This window comes from Vipera berus, assembly GCF_964194415.1.
Source record: "Vipera berus genome assembly, chromosome: 10".
In the NCBI taxonomy this organism is placed as follows: Eukaryota; Metazoa; Chordata; class Lepidosauria; order Squamata; family Viperidae; genus Vipera; species Vipera berus.
In genome coordinates this window covers 10,017,784-10,043,265 of record NC_138213.1, presented here as the reverse complement: position 1 = coordinate 10,043,265, position 25,482 = coordinate 10,017,784, and the positions used below count along the sequence as shown (strand labels likewise).

General features: G+C 42.3%; 2 protein-coding genes across 6 annotated transcripts in view; both read left to right on the top strand.

Moving 5' to 3' along the window:
* Positions 1 to 14,684, top strand: part of LOC308672614 (uncharacterized protein) — a 61,042-nt gene extending 46,358 nt beyond the window's left edge. Inside the window, exons 5-13 of the mRNA XM_081335662.1 lie at positions 614 to 772; positions 1,889 to 1,993; positions 2,911 to 3,020; positions 7,314 to 7,437; positions 9,493 to 9,589; positions 11,182 to 11,369; positions 12,190 to 12,348; positions 14,119 to 14,223; positions 14,508 to 14,684. Coding sequence (XP_081191788.1) covers positions 614 to 772; positions 1,889 to 1,993; positions 2,911 to 3,020; positions 7,314 to 7,437; positions 9,493 to 9,589; positions 11,182 to 11,369; positions 12,190 to 12,348; positions 14,119 to 14,223; positions 14,508 to 14,621 — 1,161 coding nt within the window. The 3' untranslated portion in view covers positions 14,622 to 14,684. The remainder of the gene's footprint in view (positions 1 to 613; positions 773 to 1,888; positions 1,994 to 2,910; positions 3,021 to 7,313; positions 7,438 to 9,492; positions 9,590 to 11,181; positions 11,370 to 12,189; positions 12,349 to 14,118; positions 14,224 to 14,507) is intronic.
* Positions 14,685 to 15,254: 570 nt separating this feature from the next.
* Positions 15,255 to 25,482, top strand: part of GFOD2 (Gfo/Idh/MocA-like oxidoreductase domain containing 2) — a 17,057-nt gene continuing 6,829 nt past the window's right edge. For 4 of the 5 annotated variants that reach the window (XR_014027517.1, XR_014027518.1, XM_081336015.1 and 1 more), the window contains exons 1-2: positions 21,235 to 21,419; positions 23,253 to 23,598. Coding sequence is in view for 2 of the 5 variants with exons in the window: in XM_081336015.1 (XP_081192141.1) it covers positions 23,262 to 23,598 (337 nt within the window). In the remaining 3 variants the exon portion in view is untranslated. Of the gene's footprint in view, positions 15,296 to 20,045; positions 20,178 to 21,234; positions 21,420 to 23,252; positions 23,599 to 25,482 lie in introns of those variants that run through there. The other variant, XR_014027516.1, reaches the window with a different exon arrangement.

Below are 25,482 nucleotides of genomic sequence, written 5' to 3'. Positions count from 1 at the left end.
AAAAGTTATGAGGGATTCATTTCAATCCACAGGAAACTGCCAGGAAAAGCATAGAATTGTGTGTGATCTCCAGAATCTACCACTTACCATCAGACCACGTTCTCTTTCTATTGACAGGCCCCTGCAGCTTGTGCAAGGTGCTTCTTGATGTGGTTTTGCAGAATGTTCTTCAATAGACTCTGCATCCTCCACAAACCACACAAAAGCACGCTCCATTCTCACATGATATTTTTCGAGGGCCCGAAGGCCATATGGAAACACTGCTCTCTTGTACGATCTTCAGGTGGTCTGTAGTCAGCACATCAGAGTACGCTCCATTCTCGTGTGGCCTTTTAGCCTCCAAAAATCAAATGAGAATGGGCTATGCTTTCAAGAATAGTTGTTGTTGAATGTTGGTGAATGCTGGTGTGTCACCCCAAATGTCATGGCGTGTCCTGTGGCATAGGTTCACCATATCTGAGCTAGGATGGGGTCACAGTTCCCTAAAGATCATCTGGAGCCAATGTAAGACCTTCCGATAAATGATGCTGCCATCCCGCAATCCCTTTCCCTAGCTCTAACTGCAACCCATTCTTTCTTTTCTTTTCTTTTCTTTTCCTTCCTTTCTTGAAAGGCCTTTCTGCCCCTGCTGAAGAAGGCAGCCCGGAGAAGTCCACAGGAAGGGCTGAGCTGCAGCAAGGCGGCCATTATCAATACCTCCAGTTCTGCAGGATCAATGGAAGTGATGCTTCTTTGGGATAAGTGGAAAGGAATTGGCTATCGTTGCAGTAAGGTAAGGGGCAGTAATGTGGTGCCTTTATGAAAGTTCCTGCATGCAGACAAAACCTAATGACCAGAAGGAAGAGTCTTTGCAGAGATGATTGAACCTGTATGTACTACCTGGGGAATAAACATGCCTTTATTATCCATCTGTGAGATAGAGCAGAGGGTGGATCATAACAAGAAGGGTTTTCACCTGTTCATTCTTGCCATCCTACAAATTGTGTTGCAAGGGTTTTAACTGGCGCAGCGTTGCTCTATATCGATCTTGCAGTCTTAGAGAATATATCTCTTCTTCCCCAAAACTCCACACATGAAGACCCAATTCTTTTTGAGATCTCATTTGTGAATACACAGATCTAATAGGAAAGACTGACATTAAGAAAAAAAAACTATGTTGAATGGGTGTCTATTTGTTCATTTGCATACATAATTGAGTACTGTTTTCCGTCATTGTATGTGTATGTGTAACTCAACAAATGATTAGAAAAGTTAACAGCACTTTTCAATTAGAATCGTCGTGAAGTTTGCTATAAAGGGAGAACGAGTCCTACTTGTAAAAGGAAAACATGGAATCAAAGTTTCTTTGGGTAATCTGGGCAGAGACTGGGAGCCATTTTCCCCTCTCAGAAATTCCCAGCCAAGCTGTTAGCCATATAGTCAAACCACCACGATCCCAAAACCCTAAATACGTTTGGGCAAAGTTTGAAGACTTTCACAGAGATTGAGGGTACCAGAATTTAGACTCTGCATTTGAACTGTAAACATACCCCAGGTTTAAGAAGGATCCAGAAAATTTAATAATTATGTTGTTAATTATAAGTATAGAGTTATAATTATAGGGTCCTTTGTAGGGAGCTGGGCATTGTGTTAGTGTCTTACCCAAATTTTTTTTTTTAAAAAAAGATTTAAATAAATAAATAAAACTCTTGCCACTCTGAAATTTCTCTTTGCGATTTGCATTACCTTTGGAATCACGGGGAGCTGCTTAGAGAAATTCTGAACGGCTTCCTACTTCTTCCATTTCCTGACTGACACGCCTAATATCTTGTATTAGTTGACCGTATTTTTTCCTTCTATCATCTCTTCAGTCCGTTCCCTGCTCATCTTTGTTGCTTGTCCCCAACAGGCTGCTTTAAACATGCTCACCAGATGCCAATCACTTGAGTATCCCCATCACGGGATCCTGTCTGTCTGCATCCATCCTGGCTGGGTGAAGACGAAATACAAAGATGTAAGTACTTTAACCTGGGAAAAGGACAACCTATTCAGACATGCATCAATGACCTAATGATGAGCCCCTGATAGTTTGGGTGTTCCGATTATTTGTGTTTTTAGCATTTTGTTTACTATTGTAGTAATTAGGACAATACACTGAAGCAGACACATAAATGCTCCTTGACTGTTAGGCAAATCCCGATCATCGCACAGGTTGAATTAGCAATTTGTGTTACATGCAAAGATGATGGAGGTCTGGCACCCTTAACGATGCCAACTGAATAGATTCTAAGCAAACTTTCCTTCCCAAGAAATTGGTCTAATCTCTTCCCAACTTCCTTTCATAGACTCTCTGCCAGTTTGAGCTACTTAAAGAATTTTCCTATGTTCAGAAAACTTGAATAGGCAAATCTTACCCTGAGGCCAAAATCATACAGTAGAGCTTTGGAAACATCAGAAGTACTTAAATGCAGACAGACAGACAGACAGACAGACAGACACGCACGCACGCACACACACGCACACACACACCTTGAAAGGATGGGACAGGCTTTTGTCTGTACTTATCCTTTGTTACCTTCATGTAGTCACCACCATTTGTATAGTCACCTATAAAGACAAGAGAGGAGAGAGATACCTTCAGACTTGCAAGATTAAGGTAATCCAGACAGAAACCACATCTAGCAGTGCTAGCCCTGTTTTATTAGAAGGTTATATTAACAGAATCCTGCAAGGCTAAAGGACCTTTACAGTCCAAGAAGAAAGGGAAGGTGCTTTCTGAGATGTTGCCACGTCGACACTACTTCTGCAGGTTCAGCTGCCTCTTCCCTGACCATTGACCAGTCTCTGGTTCTTCCTCCTGTCTCCCAAGGTTGATCCCACATGCCATTATAGGACGTTGGGTTGTGCTGATGAGTTTCTTTTTTGTTCCAGGCAGATCTAACAGTGGAGGAGAGCACAGAAGGCATCATGAGTGTGCTTTCCGTGCTTTCTGAGAAGGATAATGGGACCTTTGTGGACTGGTTGGGTCGACAAGTTCCCTGGTGAACCATTGGCTTCCTAATCCTTGGACATGCAATATATTCCCAGGTGATGAATCTCCAATAAATCACTGATTGTCATGAAACCCTTGTCTTCGTTTCCCCCTCTTCATTGCATATCTGTGTGACATTTGACTTCACTGAGGGGATGTTGTAGAATAACACCCTGGTACGTTTTTGCCTTTTTATGAGCTTTGCATGACTGATCGGGGCGATATGTGTCTCCATCTACTTTTATTTCTTCAGGAACAAACATAGGTGGTCGGTTCAAGAGGGTGCTATTGTCACCTTTCGGGTGTCCAGTAAAGATGTTTCATTCATTGCCATCTTTTTTTCCTATCCAGGTGCAAATTGTAATCCCTGAGAACCACAACACTTGGCGTCTCAGTATGTTTCAATTAAGTCCTTAAAGCCAGGCTAGTTTTTCAAGACATCAGCAGCTTCTTCGGCACTAACAATCTCAACAATTCCATCCATTATTTTAAAAATAAAGCAAAATAAAGGAAATTAAGTGCAGTTTACGTCAATAGAACGCACACACGTTTGGCTTTGTAGTCTTGCAAACCATCATTGCTTCCCGTTCATCCACGCTCTGCTTGAATGCACTACATTCCAAGAAACCATAATGTGGCCGGATTTGCTGCTCATGGTAATTAGCCCATAAATCATGGCAGCTATTTTAGAAAATATCCAACTCAGATAAGATGCAAAATTCACCCAAACTTCCAATGCTGAGGTTTTCAGATTACAACAGCTATAATGAAGACAGCAAATCACCCAGAGACTTCACATCAGAATTAGCCATCTTAGCCTACAACAAGGGCAGAAAGGCTGAGCTGGCTGAGCTGAGCCGATTGTCCTCTGTGGAGCATAGGTTTTGATCACTGACCTCTACAGTTAAAACAGTTTGAAGCAGCAGTGGAGTGTGGAGAACTTGTTGGGAGACTGATTGGAATAAACCATGTTGAGCGAGTTCACAGAATGTGTTAATCCTTAATTAGGTCTCTTAGCATTTGTGTGGTTGAGTCAGTAATATTGTGTAGCCACTGTCAGATGTAAAATGAGGACCCAGATTGTTGGGGGCAATTAAGCTGACTTTGTAATAATGCCGCTTGGGGTGTGTGTGTGTGTGTGAAAGCCCTAATAAGCAGGCATATACATAGAATGAAGGCTACTGCTAAGCTTGTAAGCCGCCCTGAGTCTTAGGAGAAGGGCGGGATATAAATGGAATTAAAATAAATAAATAAAAATAAATAAATATAAGTCTAAGTGCTATTGTTGTTGCTATTACAAAATATGAATGAGAATGATTTATCAGGAACAAGATACCGAAAACAGATGAAATCTCTTTGCAGCCCTGACATGGTAACCCTAGTTTATTTAGACAAGCAAACTTTATATTGGGATTGATTCAGAGATATCAAGAAGACATCACGTGTATCTTAATATCATCTCTTAAAGGATGGCTTGGCCTCAGGTATTGGATAAATATAGACAGTTTGGGATTTATTCCGTTGCTTTTGGGTATAACGCTATGACATGAGTGTAATGTGCAAGGACAGTTTGTATTTAATTTCACAAATAACCCAACTCATCCAATTAACTTGATTTTAACCCCATTTGAAGCCGTGTTTCTCAGAGAGTATCTGGATCACTCTTTGCTGGTGATTTTATAAGTTCTTCTTTTGGGCAACAACGTCTTGATCTTCTGCTGATATTCCATGCTGTCACTGGAGTCACGAGACTCAACCACAGAATCCCTAAATGTTGGAAACTGTCCAGATGCTCCCTAGAAGGTGATGAATGGCACGGATTGACCCAAAGATCCGATGCTCCGAGAGACTGAAACAAGCTGAAAGAAGCATGTTGTTGTTGTCTAAACAACCTGATGGTTTTTCAGATGTGACCGATCAAAGCCGTTTACTTTCTTACATGAAATTAAAATACTGAACAAAAATACTGGTAGACCTCTCCAGCAGACACACGGAAGGCATCTGTGGTTCCTCTTAGTTAAAGCTGTAAAATTAATTCATTATTAGCTGTAATAACGATTTCCTATTAGCTTCAGAAGTAAACTGCCTAGTTGGTAGCATAGCTGGTACAGAATAGATGTCACCTTTGGACCACCCTTAACAAAATTGCCCACAGGGAATGTGATCCAATAAAGTCCCTGAAGATTGGAGATGAATTTCTTTTTAATCCAACAAGAATTGAAAAATGGTAGTGGTCCTCTTTAAAACTGGCTTTCTTCTCCCTCTTCCTGACACACATGCACACAGAAACATGGACACATAATTGAGTGTCCATATATTGGTGTTCCAAAGACATAGCTCAGCAGCATGGGTCTGGAGGCTCCAATGTCGTCAAGGATTTTGCTGGGGTCATCTCACTATCCAGGGTCTGCATCAACTGAAGCTTTGGAACCAACTCTAATATGAGGCTTGAGAATTCATAGAGAGGTCAAACAGCTGCTGATCTGTTTAGGTGAGGATTCTGTGCTGGCAGGACCGATTCTTTAAATCTTATCAGATACTTTTTTGTGACATACAGAAATCAGTGTGGACAAGAGCACACGAGGCATCCTGACTGTGTTGGCTCATGAGATCTTTCTTTGTGACGGGGAGATATCTGTGGAACAGAGCACGCAGGGTATCATGACGGTGCTGTCCATGCTTTCTGAAGAGGACAATGGGACCTTTGTGAATTGGTTGGGCCAGTGAATTCCTTGGTGAACAAACATCTACTGCCATGGCTACAATATATTGACAAGGGAGGAGTCCTCAATAAACCACTGAGCATCATGATAACCTTGTCGTTTTTTATCTTCATTGTATGCTTTTTTCCATGAGGCATTTGTCTTGCATGAGCACAAATGATCCATGGACTGGTTCTTTCTCTGTTTACATGTGCTGAAGATCAGGCTTTGGAATACTTAAGGGGCACATTCTGGGGTATCTGCTCGTGTCCACCTCTAGCTACCTCTGTTCCCCGCTCAACACTCTGGGAGAAAATAAGTTCCAAGACAAACTCCCAAAACTTCTTTCTCTTGGAGACAAAAGGAAAACCATGAAAGGAATTGATCTGCCATTCCTTCGTTTGCAAAATGGTCCCTCAGATCAGGGGCCTTAATTTAAGAAGCCCATTTTTCCAAACATTCACAGAATCCTTGACGCCGATTTCCAGGTTTGCTTTCTGAAGAGGGCAACAGGAACTTGGTGGGTTGGTGGGTCATCAACTTCCCCGGTGATCCAGCTGTCTCACCTCAATGTCATCATCGCTTAATACACTGAGGGGTGATGGGACCTCCAATAAAACCATGGAATATCATGAACATTCTGGTCTTGTTTTCTTTTTCTTTCAGAAGGTTTACAAAAACCCGGATGGTATGCATGAATGTGGAAACTACCTAGTTGCCATTGAGAAGATGATGACTTGCAGGTATAGACCCAAAGATCTGAAGTTCTAAGGGATTGAAACATGCTGAATTAGCCTGCTGTGTTCTTTAAATCCTGTGGTTGGTTCTTCAGATGTAACTGATCAAAGCAGCTTACTTTATTAAACAGCATTAGTATACTGAAGAAGTACACATTAACTACAGCAAAATAATGCTGAAAATAGGCAAGCAGAAATGGCACACTTGGAAGAATGGAACTTATGGACACAGGGGTGCATTGGTGTGTGTATGTGGATTACTCTGCAGTAATTTTCTGGGCATCCCACAAAACATTATTAATATAGTCCTTAATGGGGTCTTCAACTCCAGAAGGAAATTTATGATGCCTGGAACAAAAGAAAGAGAAAAATCACTATAAAACTAAGACTGGTTTTTCTATCTAGAAATATTTACTCTTATCATTGTGTTTGTAAATAGTTGTCATTAATTCATTCTTTTTTGTCAGATAAATTCTTACCTATTTGATCCTATCTATGGTCGTATTGAAAATTATTATTTGATACCAATATTGCTTTTCTTCTCCTATCAAGTTCCATCTCAGCATTTAGGGATTCTGTTTATAGGCTCCAGCGATCAAATTAGAGTGTCTTGAGGTTAGTAATTTTAATTAAAGTCTCAACCACAACTAATTTCAGATTATGCTCTCGCACTTCTAGTCTGAGTCAGGAAATTTTGTTTTAGAAACCTATCAGAAGAACTTAAGATGGGTGTGGTGTGATCCCCATAATTGGGCTTCCAGTGATGAGAAAAAAAGGCATTTGAAGGAAGCGCTCAAGAAGTTTGGAAGCAGACACCGCAGATCCCGGAGAGATGGCAAAGTCAGTGGATTTCTCTGTTTTCAGCGTTCTGGTGACCGGATCCGATCGAGGGATCGGTCTGGGTCTGGTGAAGAGGTTTCTGGAGCTGCCCTCTCCTCCCAAATGGGTCTTTGCTACAACCCTTGACCTGGAGGGAGAAGACAACAAGGTGAGCATCACTTCAAGTAGCAGTGGTAAGGTGGACCCCCAGAGACACCAGTTTAGCTAATTTAGAGAAAATGTGGCAGAGAAATGAAAGCCAATTTACTCACAACAGTAAACTGTGACTTATTTTCATTTGACTTTTTGTATCATGTTCCATTGCCCAGATTGAAGCAAAGATCTGGGCATCTAACACGATACCAAATATAATACCGTGCTCAGCACAATTTGGGGGATTTATCGGGTAGCCTCCTTTACTTATTTTTTTTTAAAAAATATATATTTAATTTTAAAATTCTGCGAGAAGGTAGATGCTGAAATTATCAATAATGATCAAATTATAAAATTACCAATGTGCAAATCTCAATGTTGCACTTTAAGCCCCCTACAACATTTTGATCCATATTCAGTCAGCCAGCCAGCCATCAAGCATTGAGTTCATTCCATATTAATATTGTATAGATCTCTCCCTTCCCTTCCCTTCCCTTCCCTTCCCTTCCCTTCCCTTCCCTTCCCTTCCCTTCCCTTCCCTTCCCTTCCCTTCCCTTCCTTTCCCTTCCCTTCCCATAGAGATGTATACGCGTAGGACTGAATAATGACTGAACTATTATGTTTAGTAGACAAAATACACAATCTGGTATATTTTGGATGTTACATGCAACCAAATAAGCAATGTGCGTGGCTGGGCTGCTTCCTGGTACATGAGTGGTTTCTGATTGGTCTCAAGCCCAAGGCCATAGAGAAGACTCAGTGGAGATTCAGTTCAACCCAATCTCCATTTGGTTACACATACTAGAGAGAATCTTGCCAAACTGAAGCTATAATTTTCTAAGTTACTAGATACGGTATATCCTATGAGATTCTAGGGTATGATTATCCTGAAAACTCTTCCATCCTCCTTCCAGATTGGGACATTGCAGTCTCTTTATCTGTGACTCTTTCCGGGAAAGCTCTGAGGTAGCTAGATCCTCTCCCTCAGTTGCTACAGGTGCACAATCCATGACATCAGCCATATGAAGCATGACGATTATTTTTCAAAACTAGATTCTAATATTCATAGAGAATTCCAAATATCCTCACTGACTTTGAGGAGCTGCAAAGAAGTTGATTCCTGATTTTTTTTTCTTCAGTTAAAAAGCTTTGAAGCAGCAGTGGAGAGCCCCAACTAGTTGAGCTAAGCCATACTTCCGGGGTTCTGATTTGGTGTTTAGCCTGAATGTGGTTTTGTTAAGGCTTGTTTCTTTGATTCAATAATATTGCAGAGATGGCGTCAAAGGTGGGGGGAAATGGTGTATTTTTTTTCCCTGCTTCATCTTCCTTTTGATATTGTCCTCTTTGGATTTCAACACTCCTCGCGTGTTTTTTTCCCTGTGAAACTCCAAATTTTACTCCAGAGGAAAGCTGAAACTCTGACATTTTCTTCTCCAGGAGCTGAAGGAGTTGGCATGCAAGTATCAGAATCTGGTGGTTTTCCAATTAGGTATGTGTATTATTTGTTAATTTGGTTAATTTATGTAGCTGTCCATCTCACAAATGTGACTGAAAGGCGTAGAAAATTCAAAAAATACAGAACAACACAACCCACTTATAAAAACAAGAAATAACAAAAACTATTCCGATGCTGAAAGCAGAAAACTTGCACGTAAGCCCAGCGTGCCTCCTGATTTTCCAAAGTTAGGACACTCCCAATGACTGCGGTATGTGCAAAAAGAAGTGACTTGCCCAAACTATCCTTTGAAGCTCGGGGCAGCATTTCCACAAAAGGTGGATCTTTCCATATGTGCTTTTCCTTGGAGATCAACTTTGCCTTCCTCCTAAAAATTCATTTTTCTCCATCAAGCTTCATCTCAGACAGGATATGGTTGTGAGGAGGCTAATCGTTTCACTTTGTGGGAGATGGGATTTATTATTTTTAATATTGTTTCTAGAGGAAAAACAGGCGAGAACCAAACTCTGCTATCATTTGTCACAAGGCCGCTACCAGGCAATAAGCAGGATTTAACCTAGAATTGTTCAACAATAACTCATCAAATTTGCAGACGACACCAAGCTGGCAGAAATAGCCAATACTCCAGAAGATAGGCTTAAGATACAGGAGGATCTGGACAGACTCGAACCCTGGGCGCTATCTAACAAAATGAAATTCAATTGTGAAAAAAGTAAGGTTCTACATTTAGGCAGGAAAAATCAAATGCACAGGTATAGTATAGGTGGTACCTTGCTCAATAGTAGCAACTGTGAGAGAGATCTCGGAGTCCTAGTGGACAATCACTTAAATATGAGCCAGCAGTGTGCTGCAGCTGCCAAAAAAGCCAACACAGTGCTAGGCTGCATTAACAGAGGGATAGAATCAAGATCGCGTGAAGTACTAATACCACTTTACAATGCCTTGGTAAGGCCACACCTGGAATACTGCATCCAGTTTTGGTCACCACGATGTAAAAAAGATGTCGAGGTTCTAGAAAGAGTACAGAGAAGAGCAACAAAGATGATTGGGGGACTGGAGGCTAAAACATACAGGGAACGGTTGCTGGAATTGGGTATGTGTAGTTTAATGAAGAGAAGGGTGAGGGGTGACATGATAGCAGTGTTCCAATATCTCAGGGGTTGCCACAAAGAAGAGGGAGTCAAGCTCTTCTCCAAAGCACCTGAAAGCAGGACAAGAAGCAACGGATGGAAACTAGTCAAGGAGAGAAGCAACCTAGAACTAAGGAGAAACTTCCTGACAGTTAGAACAATTAACCAGTGGAACAACCTGCCTCCAGAGGTGGTGAATGCTCCAACACTGGAAGTTTTTAAGAAGAGACTGGCCAGCCACTTGTCTGAAATGGTATAGGGTTTCCTGCCTGAGCAGGGGGTTGGACTAGATGACCTCCAAGGTCCCTTCCAACTACTTCTTCTTCTTCTTCTTCTTCTTCTTCTTCTTCTTCTTCTTCTTCTTCTTCTTCTTCTTCTTCTTCTTCTTCTTCTTCTTCTTCTTATTATTATTATTATTATTACTATTATTATTATTATTATTATTATTATTATTATTATTATTATTATTATTATTATTATTATTATTATTATAAAACACCCAGATTTCTGCTGCCATCAGATCGGCAAGAGCTTGGTGGGATTTCCGTTTAGAGTTTATCTTCTAACCGATGTTACAACGCTATCCTTAACCCTAACTCTAAGTGCCTAATCCATTCATATGGTTCACTCGCTGTCCCTTGACTTGATATGGACTCGTAGGCTAAGCCTGAACCTTGACTGACTCCCGGATTTCTGGTTTTTGACCCTGGGACCCAGACTTTGTCTTGGAGGTCCTGACCGTTGGCCCAGGGGCCCTGACCTTCAACCAGGGATCTGCACTGACATAAAGTTCATCACCTTTGGGCCCTGAAAACCTTACAGCTTTTCAGCTGGAGCCAGACCCCCCTGAGTGGTGACCCTGACCCAGACCCATTAGGGATTCTATGTCCTCTCTGCCAGGCTTTAGGTCATTTGGCTAGCATATTGAGCTGCTCCATTAGTAGGTTTGACATTTAGCATATAATGTTACAACTATATTACAGCCACAGTTGAAAAGGCCCGTGTTGGCATCCAGTCGCTCTGTCTAATTGCTCTTTGATAAGGTAGCAACTTGCATGAATTGACACTAAGACCTATGCAAAGAAACACGGTTCCAAGAAAACCCCTCCAGAAATTCTGAAACAGCCTTTGGCCGATATTGGAATATTATTATTATTCTTATTATTTTCCTCAGATGTCACTAACCTTGAGAGCATCCAGGCAGTTGTGAAAGAAATACAGAAGTGTGTTGGAGAAAGTGGATTGACCCTCCTTGTCAACAATGCTGGCCTTCTGATGGGCAACAACCTGGAAAGTGAAAATGCCAAGGATATGATGAGGGTATATTCTGTCAATACTATTGGAGCCCTGCAAATGAGTCAGGTTTGTTTATTACTCATTTATCTTTTGGGAATAATTTTGGAGATTTTTCAGGATTTCACCTAGATGAGACTGCTATTAGAGACAGGAGCCGTGGTGGCACAGTGGTTTGAATGCAGTATTTCAGGCTAGCTCTGCCCATTGCCAGGAGTTTGATCCTGACCAGGTTACGTGTGCTGTGTGGTCAGCACATGTTACACCTCTACTCCATGAGCTGCAGTGGTTGCCGGTCTGCTTCCAAGTTCCATTTAAGGTGTTGGGTGAACTATGATCTCCTATGTGACATGGTACTATATTACTGTGGTGTCCTCTCTCCCCAGATAGAGTGCCCCATTGATACCAGCAGGAGAGGCATGTAATGGGTCCTATCTACAAACGAGTCATATCTGGTGGAACCCAGGAATAGAGCCTTTTCTGCTACATGCCCACTTTTGGAACATTGTCTTCCTGGGCCTTAGATTAGCCCTGAACCTGCCAGCCTTTTTAAAGGCCCTGGAGATGTGGCTGTATCCCATGCTTGGGAGATCAAACAATGGTGTGAAGCTTTCACAATGGCTTTGTTGAGCTTGATACAAGAATGGACTTTGGGCTTCTGACCACGGCTGTTTTTGTTTTAAACTGGTTTATCTATATTTGTATATTGGATTTTTTTTTTGAGTGAGAATGGACTGCAACACAGGAAATAAGGTCTTCAAGGAGATCAGATGAAGCTAATGGAAGTCCCTTCTGATAACCGAGTCTGTCTTTTGATCTTCACCGTTGCACCGATCTTTTTCCTGGACCTAATTACAGCCTATTCTCTCTTTTCCTTCCTCTCTCAAAGGCTTGCCTGCCCCTGCTGAAGCTGGCAGCCCGGAGAAGTCCATGTCAAGGGCTGAGCTCCAGCAGATCAGCCATTATCAATATCTCCAGCATCTTAGGCTCAATTGAACTTATGGAACGTTGGGACATAATGCAAAGAGTCGCCTACCGCTGCAGCAAGGTAATGGGAATTATGTGGCCTGTACAGTGAAATGTCCTGTCTGCAGAAAGACCGTGAAACCTGAGGGGAATGTTTTTTTCAGAGTCGATTGACTGCATTCGTCCATATCCAAATAGGCAAAATAACCATGCATTGACTTGTTAGCTGCTAGTGAAATGCAAGAGAGATTGGGAACACAAAACAAAAGGGAAGGTTTGGTCTACTGATGCAAGCCAGGTTTGGCTCTGTAGCAACACATTCAGGGTAGATGTTTTCTCATGAAGTCCCAGGGCAATTCTTTATACAAACTCTGCCCAAATTCAGATCCGATGCTTCTTCTGGAAGATAATTCAACTGGACATATATCTAGCTCCAATGCAAAGACTGCAATAAAGAAGAAACGACCCTGAATAGGAGGGGGCACAATGGCTCAACAGCAAAAGATGTTGAGCTTGTCAACTGGAGAGCTGACAGTCCGGGTTCAAGCCCTGAGCAACAGGATGAGCTCTCGTTCCTACTCCAGCTCCTGCCCACCCAGCAGTCCAAAAGCATCCAAACGCGAGCAGTTATAGCTACCGTTCCAGTGGGAAGGCAACAGCATTCTGTGTGCCTTTGACATATAGTCATGCTGGCCACATGACCACAGAATTATTATTTTTTTGTAATCCCATTTATATCCTGCCCTTCTCTGAAGACTCAGGGTGGCTTACAATCTAAGAAGCACAAATCAATGTGCTTAGCAATAGCCTTCATTCTATGTATATGCCTGCTTATTAGGGCTTTCGCCCCCCCCCAAGCGGCATTAATACAAAGTCAGCTTATTGCCCCCAACAATCTGGGTCCTCATTTTACCTACCTCGGAAGGATGGAAGGCTGAGTCAACCTTGAGCCCGGTGGGACTCGAACCTGCACTAATTGCAGGCAGCTGGTGTTACTTAAGGAGGCATTAGCCCACTGCTCCACCAAGGCTCCTCAGACAATGCTGGCTCCCTTGGCTAAGAAACAGAGAGAAGTACTGCTCCTAGAGTAGGACCCAGCTGGACAGGGGAAACCTTTTCCTTAGTGCATTTTATTTATTTCTTTATTTTACATACATGATTAGCATTTTCACTCATTGCACATAACTCCAAACAGACATTGTGAACCAAAGAAACAAAGCTTTATCAGTAAAAATATCTGTAATTTTGGGGAAACAAAAGACGCTGAAGAGAGAAAGTGCTTCCCCAAACAAACGAATAGAGGTTTAGTATAGTAGCTGGGACAGGCTGATAAAAATTGTGTGGCAGACGTTTTCACCTGGATGAGACTGCTGTTAGAGACAGGTAAGGCAAAGGGACAAAGCACTATGATCCCAAACACAGACTTCTCAGATACGTTGGAGCATGCTAGAGCCTTTAAAAGAGATTTAAAATGCTAATCCACCCCTGCAGCTCCCCAACCTGCAGATGGAGGAGTGCCCAAAGCCAATTGTAAGAAGATGGAAGGCTAGATCCAGAAAATACCATCAAAGAAATGCTGTTGATGTTTCTTTCTTAGCCAGAGATGTGTGCATGTTATTATCCTCCTGTTCAGTTTCTGAGTGCATTTTGTCGTCACCTTAAATATTTCATAACTGCTTCTTTGCAGTTCTTATTATCTCAAGTCATGAAGAAACTGCGCAGAGAAAAATTAGGATCAGGGGTGCTCCCACTTCTCTTAGGGTCTAACACCTTGAAATGTATGATTTATCGTAATTTTTCTTCTACTGTCTCCTTAATGTATACCCTACTCATCGTTGTTTGTCCTCAACAGACTGCTCTAAATATGCTCACCAAATGCCAGTCGCTTGACTATTCATCCCATGGGATTCTGTGCGTAGCCCTCCATCCTGGTTCGGTGAAAACACTTCAAAGGGAAGTAAGTGTTTTAACCCAACAAAAAGGAAAACTGACTCGTACACGCACACCTGTCAATATGGATGATCTAACAATGAGTTGCGGTGTTCTAATTATTTGCCTGTTTAACATTTGGTTTAGTAATTTGTCTTAGTAATTTGTCCAATGTACAAATGCAAAGTCATAAAAGTTGCATGACCGTTAAGCAAACAGGGATAATCATTTTATCATATCATTTTATCTGGTCACCACCTTGGGTAAGGATTTCAGGCTGTTTCCAGTTTATGAGGTCTTTCTTTGTGACAGGGGGACACATCTCTGGAAGAGAGCACACAAGGCATCATCACTGTGCTATCTCTGCTTTCTGACGAGGACAATGGGACCTTTGTGGATTGGTTGGGCCGGCGAATTCCTTGGTGAACAATCCTCTGTCTAACGCCATGGCTACAATATACTAACAAGGGATAAGTCCTCAATAAATCACAGAACATCCATGATAATCTTGTCATTTTTTCCCCATGTGACATTGAAAGGAATCTGCCATTCCTTCAAAAGCAAACTGGTCCTAGTGACACCTTTCTACTCAGATCCGGGGCCTTAATGTACACAAACAGATTCAGTTTACACACACGAACACTCAAATGTGCTTTTTTTTTTTTTTACATTTCTTACCCTCTTTCTTTCATTCTGGACTTACCAAAGTCAGGAAGAACGTGAATGGATGAAGGAACTCTGGACACATACAGTATAGCCTATAACTAGAAAGGATATGTTTTAAGTCTAACAAATCTCCATTTAGGGAGAAATATCCATCTAAATCATTAATGCAGCATCTTTCCTGGTCTTGGTTGATTGGAAAAGCCTAAGCAACATTGGACTTAGTATTTGAGGAGATACCGCCAACAAGGCTCAGGATGTTAGCCTGGGGAATTCGAAAGTGGGAGAAAAATTGTCCTAAAAGAAGAAATGGCGAGCTTACTGTGTCCAAGAATGAAGATGTCCAGGAATGAGATGTCTCTGAAAGAAGCCTTTATCTTAGGATCACCAAATATAGCACGCATTGTACACGTGTGAAGAGGGTCTGCAGTAACAAGGTATGTACTGTAGAAGAAACTCAGATAATTCTTAGGTTCCAGCACGGACTCTAATTCCAGTCCAAGCGGAATTGCAGCAAAAACTGTACTGTTTATAGGGACGAGAGCTGTATTCCAAAAACATACATGTCAAACAGAATGTATTTTGTTGTTAGTTGCACAGTCGTGTCCGACCCATTGCGACCCTATGGACAACGTTCCTCCAGGCCTTCCTGTCCTCTACCATCTTCTGGAGTCCATTTAAGCTCACGCCTACTACTTCAGTGACTCCATCCAGCCACCTCATTCTCTGTCGTCCCCTTCTTCTCTTGCCCTCCACCTTTCCCAGCATTAGGCTCTTCTCCAGTGAGTCCTTCCTTCTCATTAGGTGGCCAAAGTATTTGAGTTTCAGCTTCAGGATCTGGCCTTCTAAAGAGCAGTTAGGGCTGATCTCCTCTAGGACTGACCGGTTTGAATCCCATTTACAGATATTGCAGGAACAAAAAGATGAGAAATGTTTCTGATAAATCAAAATAAATCAAAATTCTTGAGGGTCACACACAGAGTAAAGTAGAATACTTTATTGGCCAAGTGTGGTTGGCACACAAAGAATTTGTTTCTGGTGCATAAGCTCTCAGTGTACATACAAGTAATAGTGATAATCATGATCATAAACAACATGAAATATATTCATCATAAATCGTAAAATATAACACTTCATCATAAATTATAGGATGCAACACTTAGCGAGAGTCATAGAATACTAGCTAAGCAAACAATATAAATCATACTTGGATACTAAAAAAAATATAAATTGTAAGATACAACAACAAAGTTATAGTCATAAGATGACAGGTAGGAAAGATGAGAAGTATCATCGTAATACAGATTTACTAAGGAGTTTGACAGTGTTGTAGGAATTAGTTGTTAAGCAGAGTGACAGCATGGGGGAAAACTGTCCTTGTGTCTAGTTGTTCTGGTTTGTATATCATGCATATCAGTATATCATGATTAACATTTACCAGTCAAAAACATAACTTATACATGGCTAAAATTATTCCAAGATAGAAAATTAGAAATCTTTTATCAGTCACTGGCTACCTATCATTAAAAAGGACGATTGAGATTTTCTTCCTGGTTCTTAGAACCATTGCCATGGCTAAAATTATGCCTGGCAAGAGAACTATAACATCTATTCTCAGGCACTGGCTGCACCTAACATTAATGTGTGTCATGTAGTGTGTGCCATACCTATCTTAAAAAAGAGCCGTTGAATTTTTTTTTATGGTTCTAAGGACCATCAAGTCTAATCAAGGCAGGTGAGAAATCTACTTAGAGTTTCAGTGACCACATCTAGAATTAAAAAGGGCCAGAGAATTATTTTCTGATTCTTGGAATTAATGTCTGACCTTAGTAGAAAACTAATTCCTAATTTATAGACTGATGACCATACCCCGTATTAAAGTGTGTCACCAGGTTTACTTTTGATTCTAAGAGGTCTGGCTGCTACTGGCATTATTTCTAAGGGTGTGAAGGTGGGAGAGAGGTGATCCAAAAGGATCCCTTTCCAGTATGAGTCACTTAGTGATCTTCAAGAACTGGGAGAGGCTTCTAGCAGAACACTAGAATCTTCACACTCAGGTGCTTGCTCAGGGACTGAAAGGGTCACCCAGTGCAACCCCAGAGAGGACTTCCAGTGTGAGTCTCACAGAGTGTCATCTCAGGGACTGAATGAGAAGGCAGCGGATCAAAACCAGGCTCATTCAGTGTGAGTGTCACCGAGTGGAGGCTCAGGGACTGAAAGACCTCTTCACAGTAGGTGCCTTGGCATCCCCTCCAACCTGTGTGGGGGTCGGCTGCATGTCCCGATGGCTGATGATGGTGAACCAAATCAGTTCTCTTCCAGATTGGGTCTTAGTGAGGGGGACTTCAGGGACTGGAGGCTTCCATCTGAGCACTGTTGACTCCTCTGGTGTGATTGTCGCTCAGTGCCAATTTGGGGACTGAGTCACCCAGTGCAACCCCAGAGAGGACTTTCAGTGTGAGTCTCACAGAGTGTCAGCTCAGGGACTGAATGAGAAGGCAGCGGATCAACAACCAGGCTCATTCATGAGTGTCACCGAGTAGAGGCTTAGGGACTGAAAGACCTCTACAACTAGGTGTCATGGCATCACTTCCATCCTGTGTGAGGGTCAGCTGTGTGTGCCGGTGGCTGATGATAGTGAGAAAAATGGGTTCTCTTCAGGTCTCATTGAGGGGGTCCTCGGGGATTGGAGGAGGCTTCCAGCTGAGTGTTGACTGCTCCAGTGTGACTGTACCTCAGTGCCAACTCAGGGACAGAAAGAGTCAACCAGTGCAACGCCAGAGAGGACTTCCAGTGTGAGTCTCACAGTGTGTCAGCTCAAGCACTGAATGAGAAGGCAGCGGATCTCCTCCCAGGCTCATTCAGTCTAAGTGTCACAGAGTGGAGGCTCAGGGACTGATAGACCTCTTATAAGGAGGGCAATCACCACCATCTCCAGAACCTTTGCCATAGCCAAAATTATGCTAGGCAAGAGAAGTATAAAATCTGTTATCAACCAACAGTCACACCTAGCATTAATAATGGCTGCTGAGGTCTTCTTTCTGGTTCTAAGAACCTTTGGCATAGCCAAAATTATGCTAGGCAAGAGAAGTATAAAATCTGTTATCAACCAACAGCCACACCTAGCATTAATAATGGCTGCTGAGGTCTTCTTTCTGGTTCTAAGAACCTTTGGCATAGCCAAAATTATGCCAAGCAAGAAAACTATATAATCTATTCTCAGGGGGATACGTCTACAGGTCCATTTTGATTTAGTTGAAGTTGCATTCTTGATGAAGATCATATTCATTCTTTCCATTCCTCTTCAATTTTCAGCATCAGCACTGCAGGAGGTCATCTGATTCTTCTGTCTTCTAAGGAGATCAAGTACATGTCTTTGAGAGAAAAAAATCAACATTACTTCAGCTGCCATTGTAGTTTTATTACTAAAAATACGCAATCCACCAGTCACTATTACAGATCATCAGTTAGTGAAGATCACCCATCCCACTTCCATATTTTAAAACTTGAAAGAGTAAGACTCAACCAAAGTTACCTCAGGGGTAGAAGGCCACTTCACAGCTAAAGGCTCAGTGGGCATAAGCTGCAGATATTTTCTTGCTCTCGTTTCTTCTTTTTTCCTCTTTCGTTTCTTCCTCTCCTGTAGCTTTAATAATGGCTGCTTGAATAATGGCTGCTGAGGTCCCCTTTCTGGTTCTAAGAACCTTTGCCATGGCCAAAATTATGCCAGGCAAAAAAGTATAAAATATATTCTCCGGCATAGGCCACACCTAGCATTAATGTGTGTTGTGTGATGTGTTAATGAAACTGAAAATAGATAGGCTAAGAATGTGAAGGAAGAAGACTGGTGAGCCAAATGGGATGTCTTCCAGTCTGAGACTCACTAAGAGGATCTTTGATTGATCAACAGCCACACCTAGCATTAATAATGGCTGCTGAGGTCTTCTTTCTGCTTCTAAGAACCTTTGCCATAGCCAAAATTATGCTAGGCAAGAGAAGTATAAAATCTGTTATCAACCAACAGCCACACCTAGCATTAATAATGGCTGCTGTGGTCTTTCTGGTTCTAAGAACCTTTGCCATAGCCAAAACTATGCCAGGCAAGGCAAGTATAAAATCTGTTATCAATGAACAGCCACACCTAGCATTAATAATGGCTGCTGTGATCTTTCTGGTTCTCAGAACCTTTGCCATAGCCAAAATTATGCTAGGCAAGGCAAGTATAAAATCTGTTATCGATCAACAGCCACACCTAGCATTAATAATGGCTGCTGAGGTCTTCTTTCTGGTTCTAAGAACCTTTGCCATAGCCAAAATTATTCAGGCAAGGCTAGTATAAAATCTGTTATCAATCAACAGCCACACCTAGCATTAATAATGGCTGCTGTGATATTTCTGGTTCTAAGAACCCTTGCCATAGCCAAATTTATGCCAGGCAAGGCTAGTATAAACTCTGTTATCAATCAACAGCCATGCCTAGAATTAATAATGGCCGCTGTGATTTTTCGGGTTCTAAGAACCTTTGCCATAGCCAAAATTATGCTAGGCAAGACAACTATAAAATCTGTTATCAATCAACAGCCACACCTAGCATTAATAATGGCTGCTGAGGTCTTCTTTCTAGTTCTAAGAACCTTTGCCATAGCCAAAATTATGCCAGGCAAGGCAAGTATAAAATCTGTTATCGGTCAACAGCGACACCTAGCATTAATAATGGCTGCTGTGATCTTTCTGGTTCTAAGAACCTTCACCATAGCCAAAATTATGCCAAGCAAGAAACTATATAATCTATTCTCAGGGGGATACGTCTACAGGTCCATTTTGATTTAGTTGAAGTTGTATTCTTGATGAAGATCATATTCATTCTTCCTTTCCATTCCTCTTCCATTTTCAGCATGAGCACTGCAGGCTGACATGTGATTGTTCTGTCTTCTAAGGCGATCAAGTACATGCCTTTGAGATAAAAAAATCAACAGTACTTCAGCTGTTTTATTACTAAAAATATACAATCCACCACGGACACTATTACAGATCATCAAGATTATCACTATTACTTGTATGTACACTGAGAGCTTATGCACCGGAGACATTTACCTTTTTATTGCAGAAACACCATCTAATGAGGAAAACAATGATGTCTCTTTCCTGTTTCATCTTCCTTTTGATATTGTCATCTTTGTACTTCAGAACAACTCATCATCAGTTTTTTGTGTGCAACTCCGAATTCTACTCTGGAGAAAAACTTCAACTGATATTTTCTTCTCTGGGAGCTGAAGGAGTTGGCATGCCAGCATCAGAATCTGGTGGCATTGCAATTAGGTAAGTTTATTATTCATTAATTTATGTAGCCATCCATCTCACATATGTGACTCTGAAAGACATACTGAAGTCAAAAACACAAAACAATACAACACACTCACAAAAAGAAGAAATAACAAAATCATTTGGCTAGATGCTTGGTCTCAACCTATGACCCAAGGGTCCTGACCTTTGACCCAGTGATCATGAACCCAAGGGTCATGATCTTTGATTCTGGGATCCCATACATTGTGCTGCACTCCATATATGCATAGCCTAAGAAGAGCCCTTTGCAGAGCTAAAAGAGTTACTGCTAGTTTGCTTGGAAAGGTAGTAGCCAACAGGAATTTTGTCTTCCAGACAAAAGCTGGCTTGAGAAAAATGAGCTAAAAGCAGAGTAGCAATTGGGTTCATGTGCCGTGTTAAGTCATGGCTTATTTTAACCAATATTTATTACATAAAACTCAATGGCCTGGATCAAAGCAAAGTAGTCAGCATCCAACATGTCAGATTCCCCTTTGATTCACTTGAATCTGTGTTAGAGATCCATTGTTCTTTGACCTTGTCATCACTGCAGTCCTGTTGCTTTTTCTTTTTCTTTTCTCCCCTTCTCTTCAGTAGTATATTTTGCACGGTTCCTTTTTCAAAAGCCCTGCTATGCAAACCCAGTTCAGAGGAACAAACAAGAGCGAGTTAAAGAAATTAAGGATAGCTTATTGATGTACTTATTTATTTGTTAAATGTATTTGCCGCCCATGGGGGGGGGCTACTCTGGGCAACCCAGAGCAATAAAACGGAAAAAAAATAAGAAAAAACATAACAATAGCAAAGTAAGAAAGCAATAAACAAGGAAATAAACAATAACGTGAATCAAAAGAAGGGCAGCGTACGTTGCATAACGCCGCTCCGCTTTTGCTGCAGGCAAAAAACTCGGGCTAACTTGAATTCATCCTAGCGCTGGAGAAAAAGACCGGCGGCGCCTTTAAGAGAGAGAGAGAGAGAGAGAGAGAGAGAGAGAGAGAGAGGCAGCGCGCGCGCCAGTCTTTGTTCTGCCCCGCCCCGAGCGCCGGCGCACGCGCAAAGCGCTCCGCCCTCCCGCGGAGGGAGGAGGTGGCCGGCCGAGCCCGCTGCCGCCGCCGCCGCCGGTGTCAGGAGCGAGCCAGCGCGAAGCCCGGCGAGGCGCCGCGGCCCTCCTTCGCTTCGTCTCGGTCGGCGGACGAGTCGCACGTGAGAAGGGGAGGAAGGGGTGCCGACAGACACGAGGTAGGCGTAGGGAGGGGGGAGGGATCACTTGGCAGGTGGCCGTGTGAATGTGTGTGCACGTATTGGTGCGTGCATACGTGTAACGTCTGTGCCCCATCTCCCTCTGTATCTCCTTATGCCCGGGTATGGACCGTTGTGTCTACAGATCAGGGGTAGGCAACCTTGGCTCTTTTATGACTCGTGGACTTCAACTCCCAGAATTCCTGAGCCAGCTGTGCTGGCTCAGGAATTCTGGGAGTTGAAGTCCACGAGTCATAAAAGAGCCAAGGTTGCCTACCCCTGGACTAGACTTTTATGCCTTTGTCCGTATGTGGGTAGATGTGCATTTGTATACCTGGGAGATTTAATACAGACGTATTTATGGGCTGATGCTGGGATTCGTAGGTGTGGGGTCCATCGGACACCAAAGAAGGACCTGCCTCTGAGCCACGGCTTTTGGGCCGCCTTGGTGAGCTTCCTAGCTCAAAGCTACGCAACGGCTTAACACAAGGCACCCCCTGAGTGCCATGGGTCCTAAAGAGCCCCCCTCCCAGTTTTGCAGGAGTTGCTGTCCAAGGCATCTTTGAATCAGCCAAATCCTGTTTTAAAACACAGGGCAGTGAAGCTTCGTGTTGGACCAGTCCAGTTTGAAATGGTGATAATAAAGATCTTGAGTCCTTCCAGTCTGAATTCTAATTGGAGTTTTTGCATGGAGATGGAGCAAGTGGTCTTCTCTTTGTTATCTTCTTGGCCACTCTCTCTCTCTCTAGGTTGGATGACGGAGTAGCTTCGCTCTTCTTTCAGAGAACAGAGCTTTTACCAAGCAGTGTGTTGTGTGGAAGGGATCAAGTTCTGAGCCCTGTGGCCATTGTTAGCCAATGCATGGGTCCTTCCACATTCCCCATTTTGTTCATATCTACATGAAGCTCTGCTGGGTAAAGGCCTTGGGCAGGTTAGCTTGAGATGTGGTGAATGCAGTGGTGAGACACAGTTCCACTTTTATTTGTTCTCTGTGGGTCCAAAAAGAGATGGTGAGAATCTGAAATGGAACAGACCTTTGCGAGCAGGATTATCAGCCTCTCTGCTAATTATCTCACTCACACAACATCCAATGCATATGGGAATTCATTAAAGGAGATGCTTGCAGTGCATACAGGTAGTCCTTGACTTATACCAGTTCATTTAGTGAGCCTTTGGTGTTACAACAGCACTGAAAAAGTGACTTATGACCCTTGTTCACACTTACGAACGTTGCAGCATCCCTATGGTCACAGGATTTCTTTTTTTATTTTAATTCCATTTATATCCCGCCCTTCTCCGAAGAGGGCTTACAAGCTTAGCAGTAGCCTTCATTCTATGTATATGCCTGCTTATTAGGGCTTTCACACATACCCCCAAGCGGCATTATTACAAAGTCAGCTTAATTGCCCCTTAATTTACCTTGGATGCTTGACCACTGACTCACATTTACAACAGTTGCAGTGTCCTGGAGTCATGCTATCCCCTTTTACAACCTCCTAACAAGCTGAGTGAGCGGGGAAAGCAGTTTCGCTTAACTGTGTTACTCATTTAAGAACAGCAGTGATTCACTTAACAACGCAGTGAGAAAATTATTTTAAAAAATGGGCAAAACTCACTTCACAAATTTCTCACCTGGCAACATAAATTTGGGCTCGGTTGTGGTTTAAGCTGAGGACTATCTGTTTTGCACATGGGCAGGATTCATACTTAAAAGTATATAGAAAGGCAGTCAAATTGAGAAGCTTCATCAGAATTGGATGTTGACCTTTATGTTAAATAGAAAACTAGCAAACTTTGTGAATGATCGATTTTCTCCCCACTCTCCTCTTGTAGACACGATGGATGAAAAAAGATGCTGAGGAGATCGGATACCCTTTGGGATCTTCGCCCTGGGGGACTGGAGTGCGAAAGGAACACAAAATGAAAATGCTTCCCGGTGTCGGGGTATTTGGGACTGGAAGCTCAGCCCGTGTGCTGGTCCCTCTGCTGAGGGCCGAAGGCTTCTCCATCCAGGCACTGTGGGGGAAGACTGAAGAGGAAGCCAAACAGCTAGCTGAGGAAATGAACATTTCCTTCTACACAAGTCGAACAGATGATATTTTGCTGCACCAGGATGTAGATCTGGTTTGCATCAACATTCCCCCACCACTAACGCGGCAAATTGCTGTGAAGGCTCTAGGTATGGTGTTTTCCCCATAGCCAGTTTGGGGCATTGTATAAGATTTCAGCTTTCTCTTGGCTGGATGCCAACTGGAAGATGGTCACAGTCGTTGAGTAATTAATAGCAGAAAATTGAACATTTCAGCCTGGAACAAATTGTATCAGAGAACTGGGAATGCTCTTGTTGAAAGCCCTCGTGCTTGGTGAATTTTCATTTGGTAAAAGTAAAGGCCTGATGTTTGTTTCTAAGCACAAAGCTGGAGGATTATTGTTACTCCAAAAAAATCAGATCACATGAATCTCCCATGGCGGGGGGCGGGGGGAAAATAATCACACCATCACAGGCCCTTGCAGATAGATCGATTATGGGGAACACAGAGAAAAAACTAATACATAGAACATTTCCTGCAGAGGCTCAGATTCTTACATATGAGCTTGTAAATTATTAGGCTCTAGGGCAGGCATGTCAAACTCGCAATGTCACGTGACGTTGCGTGACGTATCGCAGCTTTTTCCCCTTTGCCAGCAATGGGGTGGGTGCGGTTTCAGTATGATGCATCCGGCGCACCGGCCGGCAGTTTCACATGCCTGCTCTAGGGCAATAGCTTGTGCCCAGATATGTTTCATTTCAGTATTGCCTCCAAGGGTTGTTTTGTTTTGTTTGCTTTTATGGGTTCAATTTCCTGATAAATATGTTTGCTTTTCCTACGGCGGATTTGCATAGCAGATACCACATATTAAACCAAAATATATTGGGAGCAGAGAAGTTTTTGTTCCCATTTTTCACAGCCAACCAGTGTTAATACTATCCTGCTTCGTTTTAACCCAAACCTACAGATAGTCCTTGTTTACCAACCCACAACTGGGACCAGCAACTAGATCAGGGGTGTCAAACTGCCGGCCCACGGGCTGGATGCATCACGCCAAAATCGCACCTTCCCCATTGCCGGCAATGGGAAAAAAGTCACAACTTCTCACGTGATGTTGCGAGTTTGACACCCGTGAGCTAGATCATTAAGGGTGGCTAAGTGAAATTGTGACTGTGCTTTCAGCCTTACTTCGGCTTTCCTCTGCTTTACAGACCTGCAAAAGTTGTAAATGTGAGGCTTGGTCCCAAAATTACTTTTTCATCGTCATAGCTATGAACAGATGCAACACAAGGTAGTCACTACAATAGGACTACCTGTATTTCTGTATGGATTTATTTTGATGAGGATTGATACAAGGTGAATCTTTTCAAAGTTTCAGTAACACTATTGTTGCATGGTCTTTTCCTTGTCAACATAGCCAAAAATAGTTATGTTGACTGTTGAAGGAGTATTCAGGATGATTGCTTGCCTATGTTTATACAAAAGGTATATATTTCAGGAGCGTTACAAGCTGTTTTAATTCTTGGCTTGAGTCAGCTTTCGCTTTCTTCCTAGTGCAGTTCTCTGAATGTAGGCTTGTACTCCTCCTACTCAAGATATAAATCCAGCATTCCATCCTTGCTGCGTCTGGCAATATTTTCTGCCCAATGCCTGGGAGAACAGCCAGGACTTCAAAGTCTTTCAGACTGTCTCTGGGTTGCCTAAATAGTGCAACTCGATAGCTGTTTCTCAGGGTATTTTTCAGCAACCTCATCCCTGCAAATTGCAGACATTATTGTGGCTGTTGGCCTATCCAGCACTAACAAGCAGGAAGATTACTTAATAATTTATATAAATAAATAATTTAATAAATAGATAATTTAAATAAAACTGAAATAATGTCCCAGACCTTCAGAACAAAAATGCTTTTTTTTTTTTACAGAAGTGACATCTTCTGTGTATGGCTGAATTAACTTTACATGTTCTGAGAAGTTCTAAGGGATAAAATTATAAATAAACCTGCATGTTTCTGTAGCTTTGCCGAGAACTGGAAA